At 39.2% G+C, this 27,248-nt stretch overlaps 1 protein-coding gene across 5 annotated transcripts in view; it reads right to left on the reverse strand.

The window, feature by feature from the left end:
- Positions 1 to 27,248, reverse strand: part of ULK4 (unc-51 like kinase 4) — a 708,846-nt gene that overhangs the window by 466,884 nt on the left and 214,714 nt on the right. For all 5 annotated transcript variants that reach the window (XM_044293413.1, XM_044293414.1, XM_044293410.1 and 2 more), the window contains exons 21-24: positions 19,558 to 19,740; positions 11,264 to 11,391; positions 6,407 to 6,540; positions 3,850 to 3,971 (exon numbers count right to left, since the gene is read on the reverse strand). In XM_044293413.1, the coding sequence (XP_044149348.1) occupies positions 3,850 to 3,971; positions 6,407 to 6,540; positions 11,264 to 11,391; positions 19,558 to 19,740 (567 nt within the window). The remainder of the gene's footprint in view (positions 1 to 3,849; positions 3,972 to 6,406; positions 6,541 to 11,263; positions 11,392 to 19,557; positions 19,741 to 27,248) is intronic.

Consider the following 27,248-nt stretch of genomic DNA (forward strand, 5'->3'; position numbering starts at 1 on the left):
GAACGCCTCTGTGTTAGAATATACTGTCGGATCAGAGTTTCCACGATCTAACTCAAATCCGATGGTATATTCTAACATAGAGGCGTTCCCATGGTGATGGGGACGCCTCAAGTTAAAATATACCATCGGATTAGAGAAAACTCCGATCCAATGGTATATTAATAGGGACTCCTGACGTTACATTGAAAGTCAATGGGGGACGGATCCGTTTACAATTGCACCAATATTGTGTCAATGTAAACGGATCCGTCCCCATTGACTTACATTGTAAGTCAGGACGGATCCGTTCGGCTCCGCACTGCCAGGCGGACACCAAAACGCTGCAAGCAGCGTTTTGGTGTCTGCCTCTAGAGCGGAATGGAGGTGGAACAGAGCCAAACTGATGCATTCTGAATGGATCCGCATACATTCAGAAAGCATTAGGGCTAAACTGATCCGTTTGGAGCCGCTTGTGAGAGCCTTGAAACGGATCTCACGGCGGACCCTGAAACGCCAGTGTGAAAGTAGCCTAAACTGTATGAAGTTTTTTTAAGAGATGCTATCTTGGAGTACCTCAATAAAAATAAGCAAATAACGCCATATCAGCATGGCTTCATGAGGGATCGGTCATGTCAAACTAATTTAATCAGTTTCTATGAGGAGATAAGTTCTAGACTTGACAGCAGCGAATCAATGGATGTCGTATATCTGGACTTCTCCAATGCATTTGACACTGTACCGCATGAAAAGTAAGTATATAAAATGAGAATGCTCGGACTGGGAGAAAATGTCTCCATGTGGATAACAATATGCCTTAGTGATAGAAAGCAGAGGGTGGTTAATAATGGTACACACTCAGATTGGGTCACTGTCACTAGTGGGGTACCTCAGGGGTCAGTATTGGGCCCTATTCTCTTCGATATATTTATTAATGATCTTGTAGAAGGCTTGCACAGTAAAATATCAATTTTTGCAGATGACACTAAGCTGTGTAAAGTAATTAACACTGAAGAGGACAGTATACTGCTACAGATAGATCTGGATAGATTAGATGGTTGGGCAAAAAAGTGGAAGATGTGGTTTAACACTGACAAATGTAAGATTATGCACATCGGAAGGAATAATGCAAGTCACCTGTACATACTAAATGGTACAACACTGGGTAACACTGACATGGAAAAGGACCTAGGAATTTTAGTGCACAGCAAACTAAGCTGTAAAAAACTGTGTCAGGCAGCTGCTGCCAAGGCCAATAAGATAATGGGTTGCATCAAAAGGGGCATAGATGCCCGTGATGAGAACATAGTCCTACCACTTTACAAATCACTAGTCAGACCACACATGGAGTACTGTGTACAGTTCTGGGCTCCTGTGAACAAGGCAGACATAGAAGAGCTGGAGAGTGTTCAGAGGAGGGCAACTAAAGTAATAACTGGAATGGGGCAACTACAGTACCCTGAAAGATTATCAACATTAGGGTTATTCACTTTAGAAAAAAGAAGACTGAGGGGAGATCTAATTAATATGTATAAATATATCAGGGGACAGTACAGAGATCTCTCCCATCATCTATTTATCCCCAGGACGAGGGGACATCCTCTGCGTCTGGAGTAAAGATGGTTTGTACACAAACATAGAAGAGGATTCTTTACAGTAAGAGCAGTGAGACTATGGAACTCTCTGCCTGAAAAGGTGGTGATGGTGAATTCAAAAGGGGCTTAGAGGAATTTCTGGAGTGTAATGATATTACAGACTATAGTTACTAGAGAGGGGTCATTGATCCAGGGAGTTATTCTGATGGCCTGATTTCCTCCTTAAAGAGGACCTTTCACTAGTTTAAAAACTAAAAACTAACTATATCAGTGGGCAGAGCGGCGCCCAGGGGTCCCCCTGCACTTACTAGTATGTCTGGGCGCCGCTCCGCTCACCCGGTATAGGCTCCGGTGTCTGCAGCTCCCCTCTGTTGTACTGGGCGGAGTTTTTATATTAGGGTTGTCCCTTGCTGCAGCGCTGGCCAATCGTAGCGCACAGCTCATAGCCTGAGTCTTTTTTCGGCCTTATATACTATGTTACTATAAAGTGTATGGATAAAACAAAGCCGATAGTTAGCCAATGATAATAAAAGAACAAATTATTTTTGAAAATGTAAAGGGTTTGTTGAAACATGTAATAAGTAGGTAATCGTTTTTATGAGCACTGTGGTTGTAGAAGAATCACACACACAAAACTAAAGTGAAACTTGTTTGAGATGGCCACTAAAAACAGAGTTGTCCAGCTGGGCAAAATTTTCAGTTTAGCATTCCGAGTGGTTATGTCACGGATCAGCGGATGACATTTTTACCGCAGTGGACAGTTGCATATGAAGGGGTAGGCATTCACTATCATTTAACCATTTTCCTGGCCCCTGGCTGGTGTGGATTTTGATCTAGGCGCACAGACTGGCAGAGGATGTGCCTAATTTATGACGAGAAACACCAAAAATACTTCCCCATATAATGATATTTAACCCATATACGTGACAACACAAAGAACCAACAAGAATATATGGATTTACTGTGTAGTAATTAACATGAACAAACACAATTCATGATTAATATATAACATGTTATTAGTAATCAAAGTACAGACATGATTGACACAACACAATTAATTAAAAACACTTAAAATTCATAGGAATGGTGGTACGGAGGTAAGGGAGTCCAATAAAGTGCAAGTGCAGAGACTGGTCAGGAAAAGTACAATGATGGTACATGCAAAAATTGTATACCTAATATAATTAGTGACCATGCTAATATATTTAGACTAATAAAAAATCTGAGCAAGTGCAGAGGAAACAATATACCAAGATACTACAAAACAATGCAAACACCAAGTTATCAGTATAAAAGGTGCAATATACTGACCAGCAAAGATCTCTCCTCACCAAGAGACCACCAATCCACACTCCGACGCACGTTTCGCGGTCTACTTCCTCAAGGGGGAGTGACTAGAGGTGTGGCTATGGGAAGCATATATAGGGCCAGCAGGGAAATATTTTTCAATCTACCTCAAGCACATGACTACCCATAAGCCAATAGTATGTAGGGAGCACAGGCGTATACGTGATTGTCATCAAGACCTACCAATAGCAAACCTCACGTATACCTGAAAATAATCTAATAATAAGGGTGCCGCTAATTACCTGGTGCACCTTCCGTACCGTATGAATTTTAAGTGTTTTCAATCAATTGTGTTGTCTCAATCATGTCTGTACTTTGATTACTAATAAAATGCTATATATTAATCATGAATTATGTTTGATCATGTTAATTACTACACATTAAATCCATATATTCTTTTTAGTTCTATATAATTTATGAAGAGGCCTGTACCTCATCAAAGAGCTTCCTCCAGCGGCACAAGTCTTTGAGAAATGCCCTCAATGTCTTTTTGTGCATGCATTGACATGTTTCTACAGTAGCAAAAATACTGTAAAAAATAACAGCCAATATTCATTTTATTTTAAATATTTCCAGGATTTCCTTGAATCACGCTTATTATCTATGTTTTTTTTTAATAAACAGGTGTTCATAGACAGGCGGGGTATTGGAAGCTTTTGATTTTCACATGTTTTCAAGTGTTTTATGAAATGTCAAAAGGAGTTCTCTAATTCAATGGTTTCCAAAATACTTATTAGTTTCAGTAGCGAGTAGCTTCAAACACATTCTCCTGCTCGATGGATGACCTGGACCTAACACCAGTCCATTTTCGAGATGGGTAGGGGTTTCAACAACTAAACAGTTCAGTTGACATGTAACAAAACCTTTCAAGTTTGTGCTTTTACTCATCCCTGTAATGGAGACTTCAAAAGTATAAAAAATAATACTGAACCTGGGACGTTACAAGATGAAGTATTATCGCCATATTAGGAAGGCACATTTTCAGCTGTTTAGCCTGGACCGTTGAGGGATGTTTGCGTCCGGACACATTTGACAAGGAATTGAGAATATCACCTGCAAGAAAAATTGTGAAGATTAGGCTATACAATGGTGGGAAGCTTTACCAAAACTGTCTAAACCTCCAAAATGTCAGGGTCCAAGGATGCCCAGATGGTTCAGGCTGTCTACATCAGTCTAAGCAGGGGTGCAAACCTTATAAAGTCACAGTACATATGGGGTCATTTATCAAACTGGTGTAAAGTAGAACTGGAAACTTATTTGCCCATAGAAACCAATCAGATTCCACCTTTCATTTTCCAAAAGAGCTGTCAAAAATGAAAGTGGAATTTGATTTGTTGCTATGCCAGTTCTACTTTACACCAGTTTAATAAATGACCCCAATAGTCTATAAGGTTGAAAATAAAAATCACAGGTCCATTTAGTTCAATCTGTAACTTAGGGGCCAAATGCTCACACTGCCATTCTGTACTGCCCTAGGATTATTTGGGGGCTCCTCCAAGTTAACCACTTTAGAAAATAAATTAGGTTGAAAGCTGGCTGTGCATGGATTTGGCTTTAGCCATTGTAGTTTTCAGGAGCTGAGAAACACTTGTCTTTTCTGTAACTCCTGTAAAAGTACTATAGAGACTCTTCCTCTTTGGTCTGCAAAACAGAGGAACAAAGCACCCGTATTCCCCCGATAAGTTGAAGTCCAAGAAGAGAGAACTCCCACCTATCAGACATTTGTGGCATATATTGTCAATATGTCTCAGCTATGGCCCTTCTGAGATGTACAACCTAATAATGTGGCCCTAGGACAAATAAAGGTTGTGCATCCTGGTGTATAGCCACCATAATTCAGTAAAAGTCTATGGTCATAGATTCCCAGAACCATACTGGTTGGGTTATTAGGCTATGTATCCGATTGACTAACAACTGACTGGATAAAACTGGACATAGCTAAAGTGTTTTAACCTGTAAATTGATAGATAGTTGGTGAATCAAGTTGACTACACCAGTTGTAGGTGAACTAGTCAAGCTGACTATTTCAATGATTGTAATGAAAAGAGAAGGTTATATAAAAAGAGGTACTCTCAAAAAATTTGAGACACAGTGAGATTTGTGGTTGGCTAGTCCTGGATTGGCATCTCTTCCCTCTTGCGAATTAGAGCCAGGCCAACTACTGTAGGCAGACGGGTTGCCCAGAAATGATCAATAAACAAGCCTAAACTGTTAACTATGTACAATGGTCGGGGGGGGGGTTTATGCTAAATAATGTGTTGCGAATTGCACGGTGATTACTAAGGAGGAATGTTTTACATTTCTGGAACTGCAAGAAGCGGGGGAGGGGAACGGGCATTTGTTTTTAAGGGCGGTACTTTTGTACTGATCTGTTTGTACTTGAGTTTTAAATGATTGTGTTGTATACCTTTCAAAAACCTTAATAAAATTGGTTTGATGTAAAAAACTAATAAAATAAAAAGTCTATGGTCATCTAAATGGCAGAAAGAAATCTGAAGCAGTATACTGTATGGAAGTAGGCATCAACTGATCACAGTAGATATAACCAAATTATTTACCCATTTTTTTTGCTGATTTACAAATTGGTTATTATTAGCATTAATTTTGGAGGTGCACTAATTATTCTAATGTATTCAACGGACCTGAAAATCTGCACATCGGAGGAGATAGATACAACGAGTCACGCCAAACAATTTCTTCATTTGATATAAAAGGGGTTGTCTTACTTCAGAAAATTGCATTTCTCGTGTAGACAAAGATAATACTAATTACTTTCTAATATATTGTTATTGTCCATATTGCCTCCTTTGCTGGCTTCATTCATTTCTTCATCACATACACTGTTTGTTTCCATAATGCTTGCACGTTATAGGAAAAGGCACTGTACTGTGTGCACTCCGATGATCCCTGGCACCAGAGAGGCCGACACTTTTCCCTATAGTGTGCAAGCACGACCACCACTGATGAATGGTAGGGTGGTCATAACCATGGAAACAGGCAGTGTATAATGTGACAGAAAAATGAATGAAGCCAGCAGAGGAGGCAATATGGACAATCACAATACATTAGTAAGTGCCTTGTATTAACTTTATCTACACGATAAATGCCATTTGCTGAAGTGAGACAACCCCGTTAATAATAGAACACATTTATTTTAGGAGGATATACTGTATCTATATAGCTATCTTTTCAACCTACTAACATTATTTGCTGCCTTTTCTTTGTTTCTTTTCCTTGGTTGAAGGATGGATTGAACGAGCTTCATGTGTACTGACAACGGTCTAAGTATAATCTGACACAGCGAACAGACTTATTAATGCACCATCGACGACTGGGCGCTTTGGATTCATGACATTAGAAACGACCCACCCTCTCCAACTTAAAAAAGGACATACCCCACAAAACAACAAAACAGCAAATGTAATAAAATCAAATTGCACTAAGTTAACCTAATGACTAAAAAATACAATGCAAGCAAATCAAATTACCCAGAATTCCTGGCAGCTCGTGGACTATGTGATGGATTAGGAGGTCCAGACATACTGACAGGTACTCGTTGACGCTTTGCTGCTCTTTTCCTGGTGTGGTTTTTCTGCTGTCTCTTTCAATGTACATCACAAGTCTGCAAACAAGTCAATGTAAAATTAGCCCTTCCGACAATATAACATATCATTTTTCCCAATGTCGCCAAAGTCAAGCTGAAGAAACTTGAAGGGGAATGACATATTGAGCAGGATCAGAATAATTTATCATTGCATTAAATGTTCGGCAGTACAACACAGTCCTCTAAATTGTGTTGAATTAAGTATGACATCCTTTCATGTTTATTAACCATACACATTCATTACCATCACTAGGCGTATGATTTAAAACATAGCTATATCAAATAGTTATCACTGCATCACAGTACAAAGAAGGCTCGGCTATAGGACGTATGAAATCTCTCAGGTCTAAACCCATTTGCTTGATAAACAACCCCATTAGATATTGGTTGAGCAATGTGCTCTAAAAATGTTGCTAGCCCTCATTAACTCCAAAGCAATTTTAGCTAAACATGATATATTTCTACAAGATAGGCACTTGGGTTTTCGTTCTGTTTCCTTCAAATCAAAAGTTATAACAGGAAGAAAAATGGATTTTCATTGAAGCCATGCTAATTAAATGCTTCATTCAGAACAATCCCTTTTTTTTTTTAAATCTAAGTGGTTTAAATCAAGATATTTCTGCCCACAATTCAAAAAGTGGCAATGAAATGTCATGAAGGGAGCACAATAGTGAAAATTATACCGTACTTTATTATGACATTCAGGATTCTGCAGTTCAATATTTTATTTTAGATGCGCACACAAGTCCCCACTGGGCTGCAGTGTTCCAGAGAAATAATATCGCCATACAGTGGCCATATAGTAACACCACCAATGTGACTGTATTAAAAGCCATATCTGTAGAAAGATTTATCCCTTGAAATTATCAGAATGTTTATGTGTGGAAGATGTCTGCATGTGGCTCAGGACATGCTGGAAGCTGCCCCACAACCAGTGGAGAGACAATGTTTGAAGACCACTACTTGAACCTACTAACAGTCGTGTTAAAACCCTCTAAAAAATCTGCAACAAATCTTGTTGGTGCACAACTCAGGGGACACTATTGCATTTTAACCCCTTAGTGACATCATTAATTTTAGCCTTAAGGACCAATAATATTTCTCCCCTTTGTGTTCTAAGAGTCATCACTTTTTAATTATTTCTTCAATTTTTTTTTTTTAATCTTGCAGGATTAGTTGTATGTTTTTTGAGGGACCATTTAGGTGTATATATGGTGTATTAAATAACTTTTTATTTTATTTTTAGGGCAAAGATTAAAAACAACAGCAATTTTTCCATTATTTTGTGGAATTTATTTTGCGGTGTTTACTATTTAGTAAAAATAAAAATTTTATTATCTGGGTCACTACAATGATGATAATGTCACATTTCTATATATTTTTACTATTTTCCAGCTCTGCAGAGGCTCCCTTCATTCTTCTCCAGACTGAAGGGGAGGGAAGACTGCTTTAACTGCTCATATCTCTGGAATTCTAAGTTTTCAGACAATACCAGATTGACTGCAATGTGTTCAGTACAGGGGAAGATATCACTGATCGGGATGCTGTGAATACAGCTGGAAGTGAAAGTAAAAGCAGGTTTTTCCTGCCATTATTCCCGACTCGATTTCTAACATTGACTTTAGGTGTTATTTTGGTCTTGCATGAAAGCCTGGAATGCCAGCTTTCAAACAAGACCAGTTGCAGGTTTCTAGCTGCTACCATTCAGGAGATATCAACAGCTAAAGCAGCCCTCCCCCCTCCACTTCCGAGCTGAACTCAAGCAGAACAGTTAAGAACAGTTACCGTAAGCTAAATTGAAATAGAGTTAGTGACTTTTAAAAATACCTTTAATCATGATAAAGCGGGTATAGGTATGTATATACCAACATTGTGTACTACATGTAAACAAAAATTTCTTTGAAAGGGGAGTAGCAACCCCCAAAAGAAAAAAACATTCAAAGGTGACGGGATATATAAGCCTATAGGTTCGAGAAAAGGATCGGGGTCTAATGGAGGGCAGGGAAGACGGAAGCTTACCCTAATTGCCCTATATCTGCTTAGCCCAGGGTGACCCCCTGATGGTGGAGGCTCCCTGTCCCCGAACCTATTGCTTTCCAGTCCCTACACAAACCCTAGTCAGGGAAAAGATATAAAAAAAATATTTACGAAAGATACATGGAGAGTGGATGGTGGTCCAAATTAAATGGACACCACCAGCCCTCTCTAGACTAATACGCGAACCTCGACGCGTTTCACCTGAAACTCGTCAGGCTCATCAGTAGGTGGGTATATTGTTAGGATGAATCCGAACATATATAATCAAAAAAACATGATACAAGAAAAAGATACTTAGCTATACAGGCCAGATGTAAGAAGACGCAGGTTTTTGGGTTACCAAAATGGGGGGATACAGAGCCCATCAATGATGCAATTTTCGATAATAGCAGATTTCCCACAAAAATCTGGTGCAGGCCCAGCTAGTTAAGCACCTTTCCCACTGCCCCAGCAGAACAGTTAGGTGGTAAAAGTATTTATCACCTATCCGCAGCGCTTGCATGGAGCTCGGCCTCCGCTTCAGACAAAGGATTGACGGGGTACCGGGAGTTGGACCCCTGGTGATCATATAGTGATGACCTATCCTGATGATAGGTCATCAATAAAAATGGCAGGACAACCCCTTTAATATAATGTGTACGGCTACCTTTAGTGAGAAGTCTTCCCTTTTTCAATTGCGTGGCACTGTGGTGGCCACATAATAAAAAAAACATTTATCTATATTCAAGAAAAGCTGTAAATCAGCCAATTTATACCATAAAACATAAAGTACAATAACCTACTATAGATCTGACTGCAGTATCTGAAGAGCGAAAGACTTAGAGACTGTGACATCCATTCACACCAAGTGCGTAGATAACAGTTTCCAGAAACAATACATTTATCGCCAAGCCTTGCTACAAAAGAAAGCCAACTAGATATGGGTGCACGTGTGAAACAGCTACATAACTGCTTCTTCAGTGGTCACTCGCAATATCTTTCTACCACTGCATTTTCATGTTGCTATAGAAGCAGAGCTTTTTAGGCATACATTAATTAAATACTGACATAACCAGAATTAGCATTTGGGATTTTCATGCATGGAAATGAGTTATAAATTATTTTTGTTTACTTCAGTATTTGTGCATTTTGCATTAATTGGTATGCTTCCCATAGTACACGTCTCTAATATTTATTGTTGCCTGTGTAATGCTCAGTTTACATTTGCATTCACAGATTTCACCGGGGTTTCTGACGGCCTTTCTGGTATTTTTGATGACAAAAATAGTCACAGTCACTTAAAAAATAAGGTTTAGCCCCTTAAAGGGGTATTCCCACATGGACATTTGTACCGTATTCACAGGATAAACTTTATATGTCTGGTGAGGGTCCCACCACTAGGACCCGCTCTTATCTCAAGAACCACAGTTCCACAGTAGTGAATGGAGAGAGCCATGGATGCACGGGTAGGGTTCTTGTTCTTGAGAGAAGAGCAGGTCCCAGAGGACATCTTTCAGGACACATATGGCTGTATTAATAAATTTTTTAGAAAGATACTTTGATTTCTTTTTTAGTTTTATATGTGGAAAACTGTACAAAAAAATACATTTTCCATATTACAGCTCTTTAAACCTACAAACTGACACCAAAATAAATTATTAAAATGGGTTGCCTAATTTGAACCAATTATTTTGATACCTAATATGTATAATATTGTTTTGACATTTTTTTTTTTTTTTTTTACATGCTTCCTCTGTTCACTACATATTGGTTCAGGCCGGAGAACCGTCCTGCTCAGGTTACATTAAAGGGTTGTTACTGTAGGGATGGCAAAACATGTTGCTAAAGACCAGGAACATGCACCGTCCACCGCCAAAAGAAGTTTGGCAGCCAAGGGGGGGGGGGGGGGGGGTCGGTCTATCCCCCCCATTATAATTAGGTACACCATGCCACACAGTCTTTAGACTTCTATGTGAAGTCTTTGAAGTCTTACAAGAAGAATTTATATAATTTCCAATACTCGAATATTAGTATAATAAACAGGTCATTTTCACTAGATATATAATTTTACATTTTTATCATTAAAGAGTAACTAAACTTTTGATTAAATTATTGTTAAAATGTCATAATGATACTTTTTGTAATATACTTTGTATGCTTAAACTTGACTTTTCTTATACACAGCTGATTCTCGGCAGCAGTGCTTACGGACAGGTGTACACATTGCTGCTTCTGCCTGTGCCTCCCCTAAATGCTGGCATGATACATGAGTATCCTGTAACCATGTGCTATGCCAGGATTAGCTGAGCGGAGCGGGCTCCTGCTTGTGCCTGCTCCGCTAAGCTAAACGCTTACATGCAGTTCCCTTAGCTTAGCGAAGCAGGCACAAGCAGGAGCCCGCTCTGCTCAGCTAATCTGAGCAAAGCACATGGTTACAGGGTACCAATGTGATATGCCAGGAGTTAGTAAACCTCTGGGGAGCATGGGCAGGAGCAGCAATGTGCGCTGCTGCCTGAAGCCCCATTGAAAAACTGTAAACTCTGAGAAGTCAGCGGTGTACTGACGAGTCAATTTTAAGCGCACAGGGAAAGGTGCGCTTTAGGGAGGTAAAAGTCTATTAAAAATACAAAAAGCCTTAATAAAGTATATTACAAAAAGTGTTATTATGGCATCAGGGATATTTTACACAAAACAAAAATTTACATTTAAATCGAATTAGATTTACCTGCTTTGGCAGCAGAGAAGCAACATCTCTTTGTTGTTAATTAAAACTTGCAAAATGACCAGGAAAGCTTTGGCTCTTGTTGCTGTGGAAGGGCTTTCCAGAAGACGAACTATCTTTGTAACAAAGTCCTTAAGAAGAAGCAAAAAATAAATAAATAAATAGATATATACATATATACTGTAAAATCACAAACTGACAAGTAAAATATGTATAATGCCAGCCACAAGATTGTAGCACAGGTAATACTCAAAAAAGTAACGCAAATATTAATTTTGTTAACTATGTTAAATAGTAGAAGACCACTTCCATTAAAAAGAAGGAAAGGAGACAGAAATGTTGCCGTTTTTGGCTACTGCTTTGTAGCAGCAGATGTGGCGCCACAATGCTGGATTTGCAGCGAGATGAAGGGCTGGAAGCACGTATTCATAAGTACCTCCAACATTTAAAGGGAACCTGTCATATTGAACAAGCAGTCTGATCTGCCAGTATAATGTTATAGAGCAGGAGGAGCTGGGCTTTAGTTATATTAAATCTTTTTAAAATTACATGGTGACAGGTTTTCTTTAACACAACCATATACGTGAGATAAGGTCAGAAGGAATAGCTATCAGCCAGACTTGCTCATCTAGCCAACAGATATAGAACGGAGAGGAATATAGCAAACAGGATTTCATTCTAGACTGCTCTGTAAGTTAGTACATTTTTTTTTTTAATATAGATTTTATTAGTTACTGGGGGGCTGAGAAACAGTAAAATTGCCAGTTGAGTACTTTTTATTCCCTAGATGATTAAAAAAAAAAAAAAAAAAAAAAAAAAAAAAGAAGAGTGTAATATATCTTGTAGAGATAAGCGACTTTCCGCTTATGAAATTAGTTCACACTTCATTTGGTGGTAAAAGGTGAATTGCGTTATGGAATCCGTTACCACGGACCATAACTCAATTCTATGACTGAATGCATAAGGTAATGCCTTTAGAGGCATTCCGTTATTCATTCCGTCATAACAGAAGTTTATGGTCTGCGAAACAGATCCCTCCCGTTCCCGTTATGCAGGGGAGTGCCTCTAAAGGCATTTCGTTATGCATTCCGACATAGAATTGCGCCATGGTCCGTGGTAACGGAATCCATAACACAATTCACCTTTTACCAATAAACGAAGTGTGAACAAATTTCAAAAAATGAAATTCGCTATATCTCTAATATCTTGCCAATTTATTACACAAATATAACATTTACCATGAAACAATTTCATAAATCCAAACTATACAGGGAGTGCAGAATTATTAGGCAAGTTGTATTTTTGAGGATTAATTTTATTATTGAACAACAACCATGTTCTCAATGAACCCAAAAAACTCATTAATATCAAAGCTGAATATTTTTGGAAGTAGTTTTTAGTTTGTTTTTAGTTTTAGCTATTTTAGGGGGATATCTGTGTGTGCAGGTGACTATTACTGTGCAAAATTATTAGGCAACTTAACAAAAAACAAATATATACCGATTTCAATTATTTATTTTTACCAGTGAAACCAATATAACATCTCAACATTCACAAATATACATTTCTGACATTCAAAAACAAAACAAAAACAAATCAGTGACCAATATAGTCACCTTTCTTTGCAAGGACACGCAAAAGCCTGCCATCCATGGATTCTGTCAGTGTTTTGATCTGTTCACCATCAACATTGCGTGCAGCAGCAACCACAGCCTCCCAGACACTGTTCAGAGAGGTGTACTGTTTTCCCTCCTTGTAAATCTCACATTTGATGATGGACCACAGGTTCTCAATGGGGTTCAGATCAGGTGAACAAGGAGGCCATGTCATTAGATTTTCTTCTTTTATACCCTTTCTTGCCAGCCACGCTGTGGAGTACTTGGACGCGTGTGATGGAGCATTGTCCTGCATGAAAATCATGTTTTTCTTGAAGGATGCAGACTTCTTCCTGTACCACTGCTTGAAGAAGGTGTCTTCCAGAAACTGGCAGTAGGACTGGGCGTTGAGCTTGACTCCATCCTCAACCCAAAAAGGCCCCACAAGCTCATCTTTGATGATACCAGCCCAAACCAGTACTCCACCTCCACCTTGCTGGCGTCTGAGTCGGACTGGAGCTCTCTGCCCTTTACCAATCCAGCCACGGGCCCATCCAACTGGCCCATCAAGACTCACTCTCATTTCATCAGTCCATAAAACCTTTGAAAAATCAGTCTTGAGATATTTCTTGGCCCAGTCTTGACGTTTCAGCTTGTGTGTCTTGTTCAGTGGTGGTCGTCTTTCAGCCTTTCTTACCTTGGCCATGTTTCTGAGTATTGCACACCTTGTGCTTTTGGGCACTCCAGTGATGTTGCAGTTCTGAAAAATGGCGCAACTGGTGGCAAGTGGCATGTTGGCAGCTGCACGCTTGACTTTTCTCAGTTCATGAGCAGTTATTTTGCGCCTTGGTTTTTCCACACGCTTCTTGCGACCCTGTTGACTATTTTGAATGAAACGCTTGATTGTTCGATGATCACGCTTCAGAAGCTTTGCAATTTTAAGAGTGCTGCATCCCTCTGCAAGATATCTCACTATTTTTGACTTTTCTGAGCCTGTCAAGTCTTTCTTTTGACCCATTTTGCCAAAGGAAAGGAAGTTGCCTAATAATTATGCACACCTGATATAGGGTGTTGATGTCATTAGACCACACCCCTTCTCATTACAGAGATGCACATCACCTAATATGCTTAATTGGTAGTAGGCTTTCGAGCCTATACAGCTTGGAGTAAGACAACATGCATAAAGAGGATGATGTGGTCAAAATACTAATTTGCCTAATAATTCTGCACTCCCTGTATATATAATAAATTCTGTATGAGAAGGTGAAGGGTGATTAAAATTACCAGAATAACAAACCTAAAAACTAAAGAAGCCTACTGCAATACATAAATGAAGATACAAACAGTAACAAGTTAAAACGTCTGGATAACCCTTATGTTCAACAAGATTCTCAGATTCTACTGGATCTGTGGTAATTTAGGATAAAGAGAAAATCTTTTAGCAGCAAAAGGAATTCTGGACCCTATAATTACTCGGATCTTCATAGATTCAGATGATTCTAATGAGAGAACTCATGTACCATGATTTTCTGGTATTAGTCATTAATAAATTTACAGGGGAAGATTTATCTGGGGGTGCAAAGAAAAACTGGTTTAGTTGCCCACAGGAACCAATCAGATTCCACCTTTCATTTTTCATAGCTCCTTTGGAAAAAAACGGATTGATCTGATTGGTTGCTATGGGCAAATAACCCGCTTTTCCTTTGCACCAGTTTTCATAAATCGCCCCCACAGTCCATTCCGACTAACTTGTAAGGAAAGTGAGCTTAGAGAACAATTGTCACGCTTCGGTGTGGGAGGGAAATACCACACAGAGCATAGGAGGGAAGGGGGGGAACAGGGATTCAGGCCTGAGAACTAGTTAAGAAAAATGGACACCACCTAGTGAAAATCCTAACTGACTACCAGTATGAACAGACCCCAAAGGTAGGTGAGTTAATATGCAGGAATACCTAGATTCCTATCAAGCCCTATAGGACCTTGGTACTAATGGCAGGGACGAGACTACCTGTTCCTACAAAAGGAAGGACGAACAGGAGTGTCTCCTTCAGGCCTAATACAAACAATAGGGAAATGCAACACACAGAACCCAAACAAAATACAAAAGAAAAGGAAAGACTTAACTTCAAAGGAGCAATGGAAGCACCAGGAACTCAGCCGAGATCCAACCACAATATATCCAAAAGGTCCAAACAGAAGCTATAAACCGCACAGAATTATGGGAGAAGAAACTATAAATATAGAAGGTTAAATAACCCTAATAGCCACACCTGGGGAAAGAAGGTGTGGCAAGCACCAGAAACAACACAGACGTCATTTGATCCAAACTGAAAACATGTCAGATCAAACCACGTGTTGCCAGTCTCACCGGTCTCCTCCCACCTCTTGCGGGAACATCCGTGACAACAATAGTGTTCTCCTGCCCTAGATCTACCAAACGTTACCTTCCTGAATACATTTTAAATTAAAGGGAAATTAAAGGGGAAGGCTGCTTTGGACAATACTGGCATTGATCATAAAGCCTCCCTCTGCTGGGACCCCTAGTAGTTGGCAACAATCTATAGGTAAACCTAGCAGCAAGTGTCAAATTTCCCTGCAGCACCACCACAGGTGAATTTAAGAATTACAACGTGTCTATTTAAAAAACGGCTGGTCTGCGTAAAGCTGGCCGTAAAAATGAGATGACTATTGGCCAAACCTGCTGATTTTGGTGTATGGGAGCCTCCCAACTGTTTCCTGGTGGCAGATGTTGGATTTTAAAATGCCCAATTATTTAGTTCTCAGAGGTACCTGGCAGCACCCTGATAACTCTTCCAATTTAGAAGACTTGAATGCTCAACCAAGCTGAGTGTGCATCTGTATGGGAGGACGGATTAGAAAAAATAGCCGTCAGCCAAACTGAAAGTGCTTGGTCAACTGCTATCTCATATGTACGGCCAGCCCAGGGGCAGATTGGCCATAGACCTTACAGGGTAATTTCCCAGGGGGCCACTTGAGCCCTCTTCACAGCCGGCCAGTGGATGTTTTTGTGGATGTATTTTGTGCCACAATATGGTATTGTTAGACCTGCCTATTTGTGTTGACTCTGCCTTCCATCCATTTGGACCCAACTACAAAATGGGGCCACTTTTATTTATTTTTCCAGGGCCACTTTAAGTTCCCAGTCCACCCCTGGGCAAGCCTAATGCAGCACAGGAAGATCCTCTCTTTCTTTCTTTTTCAAGGAGGAAGTACAGAGCACCACCATATTGCACAGTGCCCCATACTGAAATGAAAAGATGGTGCAAGTAAGCAAAGCTAATAAACTCCACACAGTACTCATTTGTACAGATTTACACTCTGAAGTTTTTAGATGTTCTATAAAAATCCTAAATGTTCATACAGAGCAAACCACTGTGAATATTTACTATAAATTCTAATGACCCTTTTGACAAATGTATTGGAACAGCCTAGTGTGTCATAAAGGCTTTAAAGGGTAAACCATTATGTCCAACGTTGCTTTATATCCAAGCATTATATTTGATGTCTGGCATGACCGAGAGGTACAATTTTCAGCAAGTTCAAGAAAACCACTCTAATCCATTTTCTGGAAACAATACAAAAACAATTTATGGTCTTCTTTTCTATTAGTTTTTCCTAAGCAATCTAATAGCAAAATGCATTATGGCCTGTGTGAGTGGAAGAGTTACGGCTTAGGTGCACTCTGCAGCGACAGGTCTGTGACCAAACTATTTAATCAGGATTATTGCCTTACTTACAAGAGAAGTAATATCCGATAATACCACACCGGGAATTCGAAAAACAAATCACTTTCAATGATACATAGAGGAGCTCAGTGTACTCATATTTCAGAACTATTGGCTATTTTCTTTATTTTTGAGAGACACCCTAGGATTAACTTCATACTGTCAAAAAGTGGGGATCTTCTATACTTGGCTGCATCCAAAATGAAAAACATCCACTGACTAGAACAGAAAAAGAATGAAGACGAGTGGAAGACAAACAGTACAAGAATTTTACTAAAATGCACAGTGGCCCCTGCTTTTCGCAGGACTCATATATGAAAGATTTTATGTTGCATATAAAGTATAGTGACAAAAACAATGAATTGTATATGCAAGGCATATGGGTAAATATACTGATGTTACACTGTCTGCTCCAAGTGACACTACTGTATGTGAAGTTAAGGGAATACATCGCAATTCAGTAAAATGATGTACATCAAATGGGATTTTTATTTTTGTGGTTGTGGCAAGTAAATTGAGAAATTTACAGGTACAATTGTAATACTAATTCTAGTGTCAATAGTAAAGCAATTGATAAGGGCAGATAACATAAAGCCCCTCTAAAGGTTCCCTATTAACAGTCATTTTAGCCTAAGTAGAAGATGGCTGTAGGTTTCTTCAACAGGATTATTGCTAAAAGACCAGAATCAATTTCTCCTGCCATGATCAGGGTTTTATCACATATCTCCAGAGACACCTAAATCTGTATGAAGTACATACGTCATAGTAACGATATGTGTCATGTAATTAGGTGCAGCCATACACAGACACAGAGAAACAGGCTGACATGCCAGTTAACAGAGTACGTAGGTGGTTTAGTCAGGGAGGTAGTTGATTGAAAAACAGTGGCACAGAAATACCTTACCATTATATGAGGGTCACAACTATAAGGCTACTTTCACATCTGTGTTTTCCTTTCCGGTATTGAGATCTGTCATAGGATCTCAAAACCGGTGGAAAATGCTTCAGTTTTGCCCCCATTTGTCAATGGGGACAAAACTGAACTGAACGGAGTGCACCAGAATGCATTCCGTTCCCTTTGGTTGCGTTCCCATGCTAGACACAAAAGCGTTTTTGAGTGCATCATGGGATAATGATCAAGGCAAATGCGGCATGGTGCCAGATCCATTTTTTCGGACACAAAAAAGAAGCGGATCCAGCGCCCATTGACTTACATTGGTTTTAGTGCCAGATCAGTCTTGTTCATTTTAGAGCTAATACAACCGGATCCGTTCAGAACGGATGCAGGCGGTTATATTATCATAATGGAAGTGCTTTTGCTGATCCCCCTCTGGGTCCAGCAAAAAACACAGATGTGAAAGTAGCTTAAGGCTCCACATACAGTGTCTAAAGCATCACTGTCCAATATGAAACCAATACCATAAATGACATATGATAGTTACAGAATTTGCACTAGGGCCTGTCATATCAGTAGGCGCAGCATCTTTATCTTGGGAACCATAAAAGCTTCAAAGGTGCAAGGTAATATGATTGAAATACTAAATACTGGTATGTAGAAGACAAAAAAAAATGGAGACAGATCCTCACGTATTATCGATGAGAGGGAGAGACACAGTAAAATTGTTTGGTAACGTGCTTACCTTTAGCTGTTATAAAAGTCACAACAAACTTAATGGCTTGCAGTCTTTTTCACCGCACAGCGGGCAGGTGCCCGGCCGGGACTGCAGACTTGGTTCTTAGCCAGTTCTCAGCCAGGAGGGAAGAGCCGGGATACAAGATAAACTTGGTTTGTATAAAAAAAAGTGGAACACTGGTTTACTCACAGACTTCAAGGCGGGTCTAAATAAAATATTGTACTTTATTTTGCAACACGTTTCGAGGGTGAAGGCCTCTCTTCATCAGGCTAAATAACAAAACATTTGATACTGTGCCTGAAGAAGAGGGCCCTTTGACCTCAAAACGCTTTGCTAAATAAATTACCAACGTTTTATTGTTGCCTGCCTTGAAGTCGGTGAGTTACAGCACCTAAACTAGTTTTAGTTTTTTTATACAAATCAAATTTATCTGAAATATTAAATACCATTACATCCTGCGATACTAATGGATTAAATCATTCAAATTCTACCTTTTATGGCTTATTCACATTCCATTTTTGTGGATCAGACTCATTCAAGTGTGGGATTGAGAAAAAAAAAATATTAACACAGAAGCCATCTATGTGCCATACATGTCTGACTGTAACCCTAGTGCACTACAAGGAGTGCAAATGACTCCTTTTTATGCCCCGAAATGAACAGATCCCAGCATTAGAATAAATAATAATTACATTCAGACATTACAGACCAAATTATAACAGACCCCTAAATAAAATTAGATCCAAAATAAGACCCCTAAAATATACAGACCCCCAAAGTCAAATAAATACAGGCATTACATATGTTCAAACCTAAGACCAGACACCCTTATCCCTAAACTAATACAGATTGTAGACTAGACACACCAGATATAGAGCCCAGATCAGATCCCGTAAACTAATTTAGACCTAGATCAGACCTTAGGGAGCCTTGAAGCTCGTCTTCAGGACCTGCACACATAAGGTCATTTGACCTGTAAAGGTCCTTTTACAGTAACAGGGTTGTCTGAGTTCATTACGCATCACAGTTTTGTTGCTTTTTTGGCTGCATTACACCATGAATTTCTGCTATTCTCTCAGTTGTTCTTTTAAGCTGAAACTTTTTGAATTATAGCGGAGGATGACCTTTAATGTCTGTAAATGCTAATTTGAACTCATGTTTCATTTTCCCTTCACAAAATGTCTTAAAATGCATGTCACAGGTTATGTGTCTGTACAGGAGCAACGGTATTAATGGTAGCATCTAGTTTAACATTCACACAATGTCCTGTGCCGAGTTCAATCTGGAGAAACTGTCGGCAGGCATTGTAAAGCGTTTCTTACCTTTTCTTGTGTGAGTCTTTGGAGATGAATTCCAGCTGACAACATTGTAGCGAACATGGTCAGCATGTACTGTTGCACTTTGGCTATTCCCGTCACTAATGTGTTTATCACCGACACAAGTCCCGCTTTCTCAATGACGCTCTGGAAGGCTGAGGGAGCATGATGAGTGATCCTGCATAAAGCCTAAAACAGACCAGAAAGTGCTCAGTTATCCTGCTCTCTAAAACTCCCATGTCATGCTTCAAGGCTACTCTCTTTTGTTCTCATTAAAAAAACAAGTCTGGCAGAGGCTGATTTTGGTTTTATAAAGGGTATTTTACTCATTCCCATTAGCAATAATTAAATAAAGAATCCCAAAAAGTATATTTTATGAATTGACATAAATATAGTTAAAAAAGGTGTAAAAATCTAACATATTTGCTCAATTCACACAATATGCTTCATAAAACAAATGTATACCGAATAGGCTCCATACAGTTCTTGTTTTAGGCACATCAGAGGTAAACACTGTGGGTATTCTCCTGCATATGCCACTACACAGCATACAGTTGACCATTGACTCCCACTGTGAAAAGACTTAACGTGCAGTATACTTTATTACTGTGTCCCTCTGCATAGAACAGCGTGGTAGACCATGATTATCTAAACAGTGAAAGAACGGTATGCCAACGTATAGTGGACCAGCATATCCGTACTTTTGGCATATTATGGCTGGATGGGGCCTATTGACATGTCAGAGTATACGTTGGTCAATACTCCCAGCATATACCTCCATCATGCCTAAAAAATTGTCTTAATAATGAAGTTTAAGCAGAATAATTATTGTTAAACATGGAAAATTGTGCAAAAGGTAAACTGAAAATATTAATTTATTTGCATAAACATACAGTTGTTTATAGTCAGTTACTGGTATATTTCCAGCACAAAAATATAACCATTAAAATGCAATATACTTTATTTTATCTACTAAAAAGCAATATCCCAATATGACTAAAGTGACGGTCAAAACCCATCTAATGTATGCAATGTAGTTCAATAGATGCTAAATGATGATAGAGGTACATATCTAGGTATAGGGTGGGGAATACTTTCCCTAAAGTTACCCTATGATTAGACTCAGCCCAGAGATGACCCCTAATGGTGGGGACTCTGTCCTCCTGCCTGGGCTATAGCACCCTAGATGGCCCTAATGGGTACTCATACCCCTATACACCCTTACTGACCCTGGACGGGTCAGCATATCACAACGCGTTTCCCCCAGACTATGGGTTCCTCAGGGGGTCAATTACTGGTATATAATGTATAAGTAGACTGAACCAGGTCAATGCAATAGGACTTTTTCCAGACTGCTAAATAAAAAATATGATTATGAAGCAGTAACTCCCATCAGGGCTATACTGTACTAAGTCTGTTACAGTCACACTTAGTCCGAGGCCATATGAGGTAATGTATTCCAGGAGGCCCTGAAGACGGAGATTCAGCCCGATCACTGACTCCTCTCACAATGACATGCACTAATATAGTACTGTTTATTGGGGTTCATGACACAATTCACACTATATACAAGTCATAGCCATTGAGACACAGGTAGTAAGGAAAATAAAGTGGGGTGGGAGGATGTCCCCCTACCTAAATGCAAAGGCATTCAGAATATGTGGACATTTTTGTAACATCCTGTGATGATTACCCTATGAGCACTGTAGCTGACATTAGTGGTTGTCATCTATTAGTTATATATTAAATAGTATATTAAAGATATTACAATTATAAATTATAATATTAATACAACATTTCTCACGGTCAGCAAATTTGCATGTAACTACAGTGCTTGACTACCAGCCATTAGACTAATATGATTGTAAAGTGTGAAGATGGATTCTCTGATCATTTGAACTCCATTGGGTCTGATAAAATTATATTGACATATGAATAAATTGAAGACTTGTTTGACATGTTTCTGTGATGGAATGAACAAAGAAACTTGTCTGAAGTCCATGTGGTCTGATCAAAAAAGTCATGTCTGAAATATATGTACAAAGTATTACTCCACTTATTTGATAGAATCCATATGACCTGAAAATGAACAAACATACTTGTTGGGGCAAGAGAGCTAACTATTGTCTATCAAGGTTATCTTGGCATTCTAATGTATTGTGTATCTGGGAATTGGCCACACCAAGGTCCTTAATAATAGCAGATAAACTAAATATACACAGTGACCCTTATAGATCGCTTAAGATAGCTACATTCCACTAGACGGTGAAGCTATTTGATTAAACATTATAAAAGCTGGAACTTTTCAGTTAGCAAGTGAAGTTCATCTATGGAAGGATGCTCGCTTTCCCTTATCCAGACTCTGCTTCCACTGAAACGGACTTCCTAGCCGATGTCTCTGTCAGATGATGTTAACTCAATCGGTGATGTAAGTTTTCTAGTCTTCATATATACAAAAAGAAGGACATCATATCTCTATATCTATATACTTATTGTTATATTTAATAAAATCATATTATCAACGTGCATTTGAAGTGCAGTTGTCACCTTCAATTGAAGTTGCAGTTAAGAGTATCTCTTTATACCAGGGGTGCACAACCTTTTTCGGTCTGGAGGCCGCATTGTCACATCGCACTATTTCAAGGGGCCGCAAAGAGAAAAAAAAGTTAATCAGCGCTTGTTTGCATTAGCCTATTACACAGGCTAATGCAAAGTGACTGGGGAGGAATGATCACTACCACAGTCATTCCTCCCTCATTCACTTATAGCACATTCCTGATTACACAGTGAGATGTGCTGACGATAATTGTACATCTTTCATCCAGATGAAATATGCAAATCAGCAGACAAACGAGTGATTCCTTGTTTATCGGCTGACCAGCGGCACGATTATACTGCCAAATATCAGGAATAAACGCCCCTATGAACACTTGTTCCCAGTAATTGTCTTGATTATTGTGCTGTGTAACAGGGGCTCTACAGATGTTCTTGCAGCATGGGCCTGAAACAGAAGATTCACACTTTCCTGCTCCCTGCCGCTCCCGCTGCCTCCATCTTCTGGTTCTGTCGCTGTTTACATCCAGCTGGATATGTACCTTTCCAGCCAATGACTGGCTTCAGTGGTGATGTGGTCACAAGCAGCGTTTCACCGCTAAAGTCAGTCATTTGCTGTAGAGGTGCTCCGAGACAGGAGGATGGAGACAGCGAGAGCAGCACGGAGCAGGAAAGTAGGAATCTTCTGTTTTAGGGACTATGCTGCAGGAACTTGTTAAAAATCATTTTAACTAGGAAACTCCTTTAAGTGGCGAAGTTTCCTGCCTCCTATTCACTAATGAGCACTTTACTTCAATGCAGAGGACGGCGCTCACTGGTTATTCCCACCTTCTGCACCCCCCCCCCCCCCATATATACTGTAGGTGACCTGCAATAACCAGTAAGCATTTTCCCTGAAGGCTCACGGACACGGCCATTGTTTTAGTCCACATCTCAGCCGCAAAAGGCATGGTCGTGTGTATAAGGCCTTTCTAGCCGGGAAAGCACTTATTGGTTAACCCTTTAATGACCAGTCACTTTTTTGGGATTTAGCGCACATGGTTCAAACACTTTTTTGGACTACTAAAATAACATTTGCAGCTTTTTATTATATAACACAGGGCTTTTTTTTTTTCCTTCGTATTTTAACACTGATATATTATTAAGCCATTGATTCTATATTTGTTTGTTTAAGACAATCCTTCCTCCCCCTGTTATCACAGATAATCCTTTCCATTTTAGTCATTATTCACAGATTTTTTTCCATTCACAAACAAGAGGGTTGATCTTTTTCAATCCATTTTTTCAGGATAAGCAATATTGCCTGAAACAGCAACTTACAGAGAACCTGTTTTCCCGGCTTTCAAAGCTTCAAATGAATTGTACCCTCCAAAATACAAGCTACAGGATCATCATATATCTGTACTCCTAAAATTCTATCAATAATATGCTCTATTTCAGGCCAGTACCTAAATAACTTGGGGCACCTCCAGATTAAATGTATAAGGCCTGCCTGTTCTTCACCACATCTTGGACATTCATCTGTAACTCTTAAACCCTTTTATTTATTTTTTAAGATTAGAGGTGTACGATGTAACCTATGAATAAGGGAAAACTGAGAAACCCCGTATGAGACCCTTATTGAGACCAAGGGTCTACTACTCAGAACATCTTCCCATTTCTCATCTGTCAGACCATCAATATCTTTTTTCCATTTTTCTTTAGCTGGAATTTTACTCTCTGTTTGTATTCATTTCATTAACATCCTATATCTCCTTGAAATACTGCCATTTTCCAAAGGGGCTCTATTATATTTCTCCACATCTACTGATGAGCTAATTGCATCCCTTATTTGAAGGTATTTAAAATAGTATTTTCTTGAAATACCAAATTCTGTAATCAAACTTTCAAAATCCTTCAATTTATTTCCCTAAAAAATGTGACAAAGCAAACTAACACCTCTAGTCTCCCAATTACATACTGCTTAATTGTCTGAATCTCACATAAATTAACATTATTCCATATTGGGGTTCATTTTAAATATCCCATTATTTTTTTTAATTTCTCTCCAAGTGTACTCCATTAAATTAAATATCTGATTATCAGTGCTTGTATTCCCCAAAGTGTCTGATTCTAAAATCTCCAAAAAACTAAACTGCTTACTCTTAAACCCCCTTGTTCAATAACTATCATCTCAACAAAGAGCTTTCTTCTTTCACCTTCATATGTTCAAATTGTGCCACCAAAAAATATAGATACCAGTTTGGAAGAGAAAAACCCACCTCTTTAATAGGAAACTGAAGTATTTCTTTTATTTATCCTAGGTGTTCCTCCTTTCCAAATAAAGTCCCCCATTAACCTATCCACTATCTTAAACACATTATTTGGCAACCAAATTGGGGCATTTTGCAATACATACAATATGTTGGGGAGGAAAACCATCTTCATCAAGTTTATTCGCCCCATCGTTGATAAATGATGGAACTACATTTAATTCTACATGTCTTGAGATATTTATCCCTAAATATTTAAAGGTAATTCCTTTATCAATTATGTTTACATCTAACTTCCTACTCAGATCTCCCTCCCCCTATAGCATCAAAGGTGATTTATCCCAATTTATCTTAAAACCTGAAAAATATCTGAACCTATCTATTATAGTAAGTCCGATTCGTACACACAAAACCTGTCCTAATCACACAGGAGGACAAGTTACTTCACAGCAAAGAGCGGCCTCATCCTCCTCTCTGCTCGTCAGGGATTATGATCCTGAACACAAGTGAATCTCTGTGCAAATGGAGAGGCGACATGAGAGGTGGGTGAGGTGTGGCTAATGAGCAGTAGCACTTGAATGCAGTCTCAATTACCAGAGCTCCATATCACCATAGTCTGTCCCGTCCGTCATCTTTGTTTTTCATTTCTCCTCATGAACTAAATTTCCCAGAGATTCAGCTAAAGTTCTTATGATCTGTATTCCGGATCATAATTCCTAACAAGTAGAGAGGAGGAGGAGGAGGCAGCTCTTTACCTCAGTATTGTGAAGTAACTTGTCCTAATGTGACTAGGACAGGTTTTGTGTGAACTAATTGTACAGAGACCATTTTGCTTCCCCTGATGATTGCTTACCAGACAAAACTAACCATTATAAATAATGAAAAGTATTTAAGCACATATTATAAAGTAATATTTAAGTATTTTCATTTTCTTCATTCCCGGAAAACCCCTTTAATATGATGGACCACTGCATTTCACAGTTGCCACTATGCAACCGGTGCTGTACATACAGCTACTTTAAGGCTACTTTCACACTAGCGTTTTTACTGGATCCGGCAGGGTTCAGCAAAAACGCTTTCGTTACTGATAATACAACCATCTGCATCTGTTATGAACAGATCCGGCTGTATTATCTTTAACATTTCCAAGACGGATCCGCCATGAACTCCATTGAAAGTCAATGAAGGACAGATCCGTTTTATTTTGTGGCAGATTGTGTCAGAGAAAACTGATCTGTCCCCATTGACCTACATTTCTCCGCATCCCAGGATGGAAAGCAAACTACAACATGTTGCGTTTTTCTCTCCGTTATGAGAAAGCAACTAAACGGAATGGAATGCATTTTGGAGCACTCCGTCCTGTTCAGTTTTGTCCCCGTTGACAATGAATGGGGGACAAAACTGAAGTGTGTTTTTTCCGGTACTGAGCCCCTATAACGGATCTCAATACCGGAAACCTAAAACGCTAGTGTGAAAGTAGCGTATTTACCTAATTGCCATCATATCAAGACTGTAGCTGATATACGAATATTTACTATTACGATTCTAGTGGAGGTTTATTTGGTTTGGCTGACATGAGCTAATCTGCATACTTTTCCCATGCTACATTAACAAGTGTTCATACACCCAATGGGTCTTTTCAATTAGAACCAGTAATCTCACTATGATGCATCTAAGGCATCCTTTTGTAGATACTTTTTTTAAACTAGGGATCTGAATAAATCTGGTGCATGGCATGTATGGCACTTTTTTGAGCCAGCAGTTTACCACACTGTAAAACTCCCACTCTGAAGTCACTGGTGGTAACTCAGGTAGCCATCAAGGGTGGACTGGTCATAAACGTTACAGGGAAATTTCCCAGTGGTCCAATGCCCAAAGACCCGCCTTAGCCTTCCTTACGGCTGTCAGACGGGTACATAACTATCTGATCCTCTCAGCATTAATGAACGCTAGGGGCTTCAGAAATATATGCAACTGTCCAGCAGCTGCAGGACAGTGGTACAATTGAATAATGTGGAGGATGCAGGAGTATTTTGTGCTGCATTGTGGTATTTGGTTCTTCTGAGAAGGAATTTTGAGCTGCACTATAGTATTGCTGGCCCTGCCTACTTGTTTTGTCCCTGCCCAGTTGTGTTGCCCCACCTTCTGTCAATTTGGACCCCCCTACAACATGGGACCACGTTTACTTTTTTTTTTTTTTTTTTTTTATCAGAGCCACAATTATTTCCCAGTCCTGGTATCCATTGACAGCTGGACTTCCAGGATATGCAGACAAGAGACTAAGAGATGTGCAAGAAAGTGTTTCAAAATACCTAATGTAAATTAGTTTACAGAAAAAAATGTTTTTTCAGGAGTAAGGTGAAATCCTTACTACAATACAATGGTATTTTTGGAATTGCTCCTTTTACAAATTACTGTTGCTTCCCTATAGGCACCCTGTGCAGAATACACAGACAGCATGTATTCTGGGGTTCAGTTTTACAAGTTGCGCTGTAATCATGCAGTTCCTTAAAGAGGACCTGTCACCACAAAATGTAGTAAAATCTGAAAGCACCATGTTATACAGCAAGAAAATCTGAGCAGACAGATATATAGTTTTGTGGGAAAAGTATCAGTAAAACTTTTAATTTATAAAAACTTGTAAAACATTTATACCTTTGCCTTTTTGCAGTCCTGTGAAGAACCATCGGTACAAGAGGGAGGGGTTATCATACAAGGATAGCTGTCAGTCACTGATAACACCTCCCTCCTGTACCGATAGGTATTCACAGGGCTGCAAAAAGGCAAAGATATAAATGTATAAATTACAAATTTTACTGAATATTTTCTCACAAAACTTTATATCAATCAGCTCCACTCCTCCTGCCTTATAACATGATGCTTTCATATTGC

Source organism: Bufo gargarizans, chromosome 5 (assembly GCF_014858855.1).
Source record: "Bufo gargarizans isolate SCDJY-AF-19 chromosome 5, ASM1485885v1, whole genome shotgun sequence".
NCBI classification, from domain to species: Eukaryota; Metazoa; Chordata; class Amphibia; order Anura; family Bufonidae; genus Bufo; species Bufo gargarizans.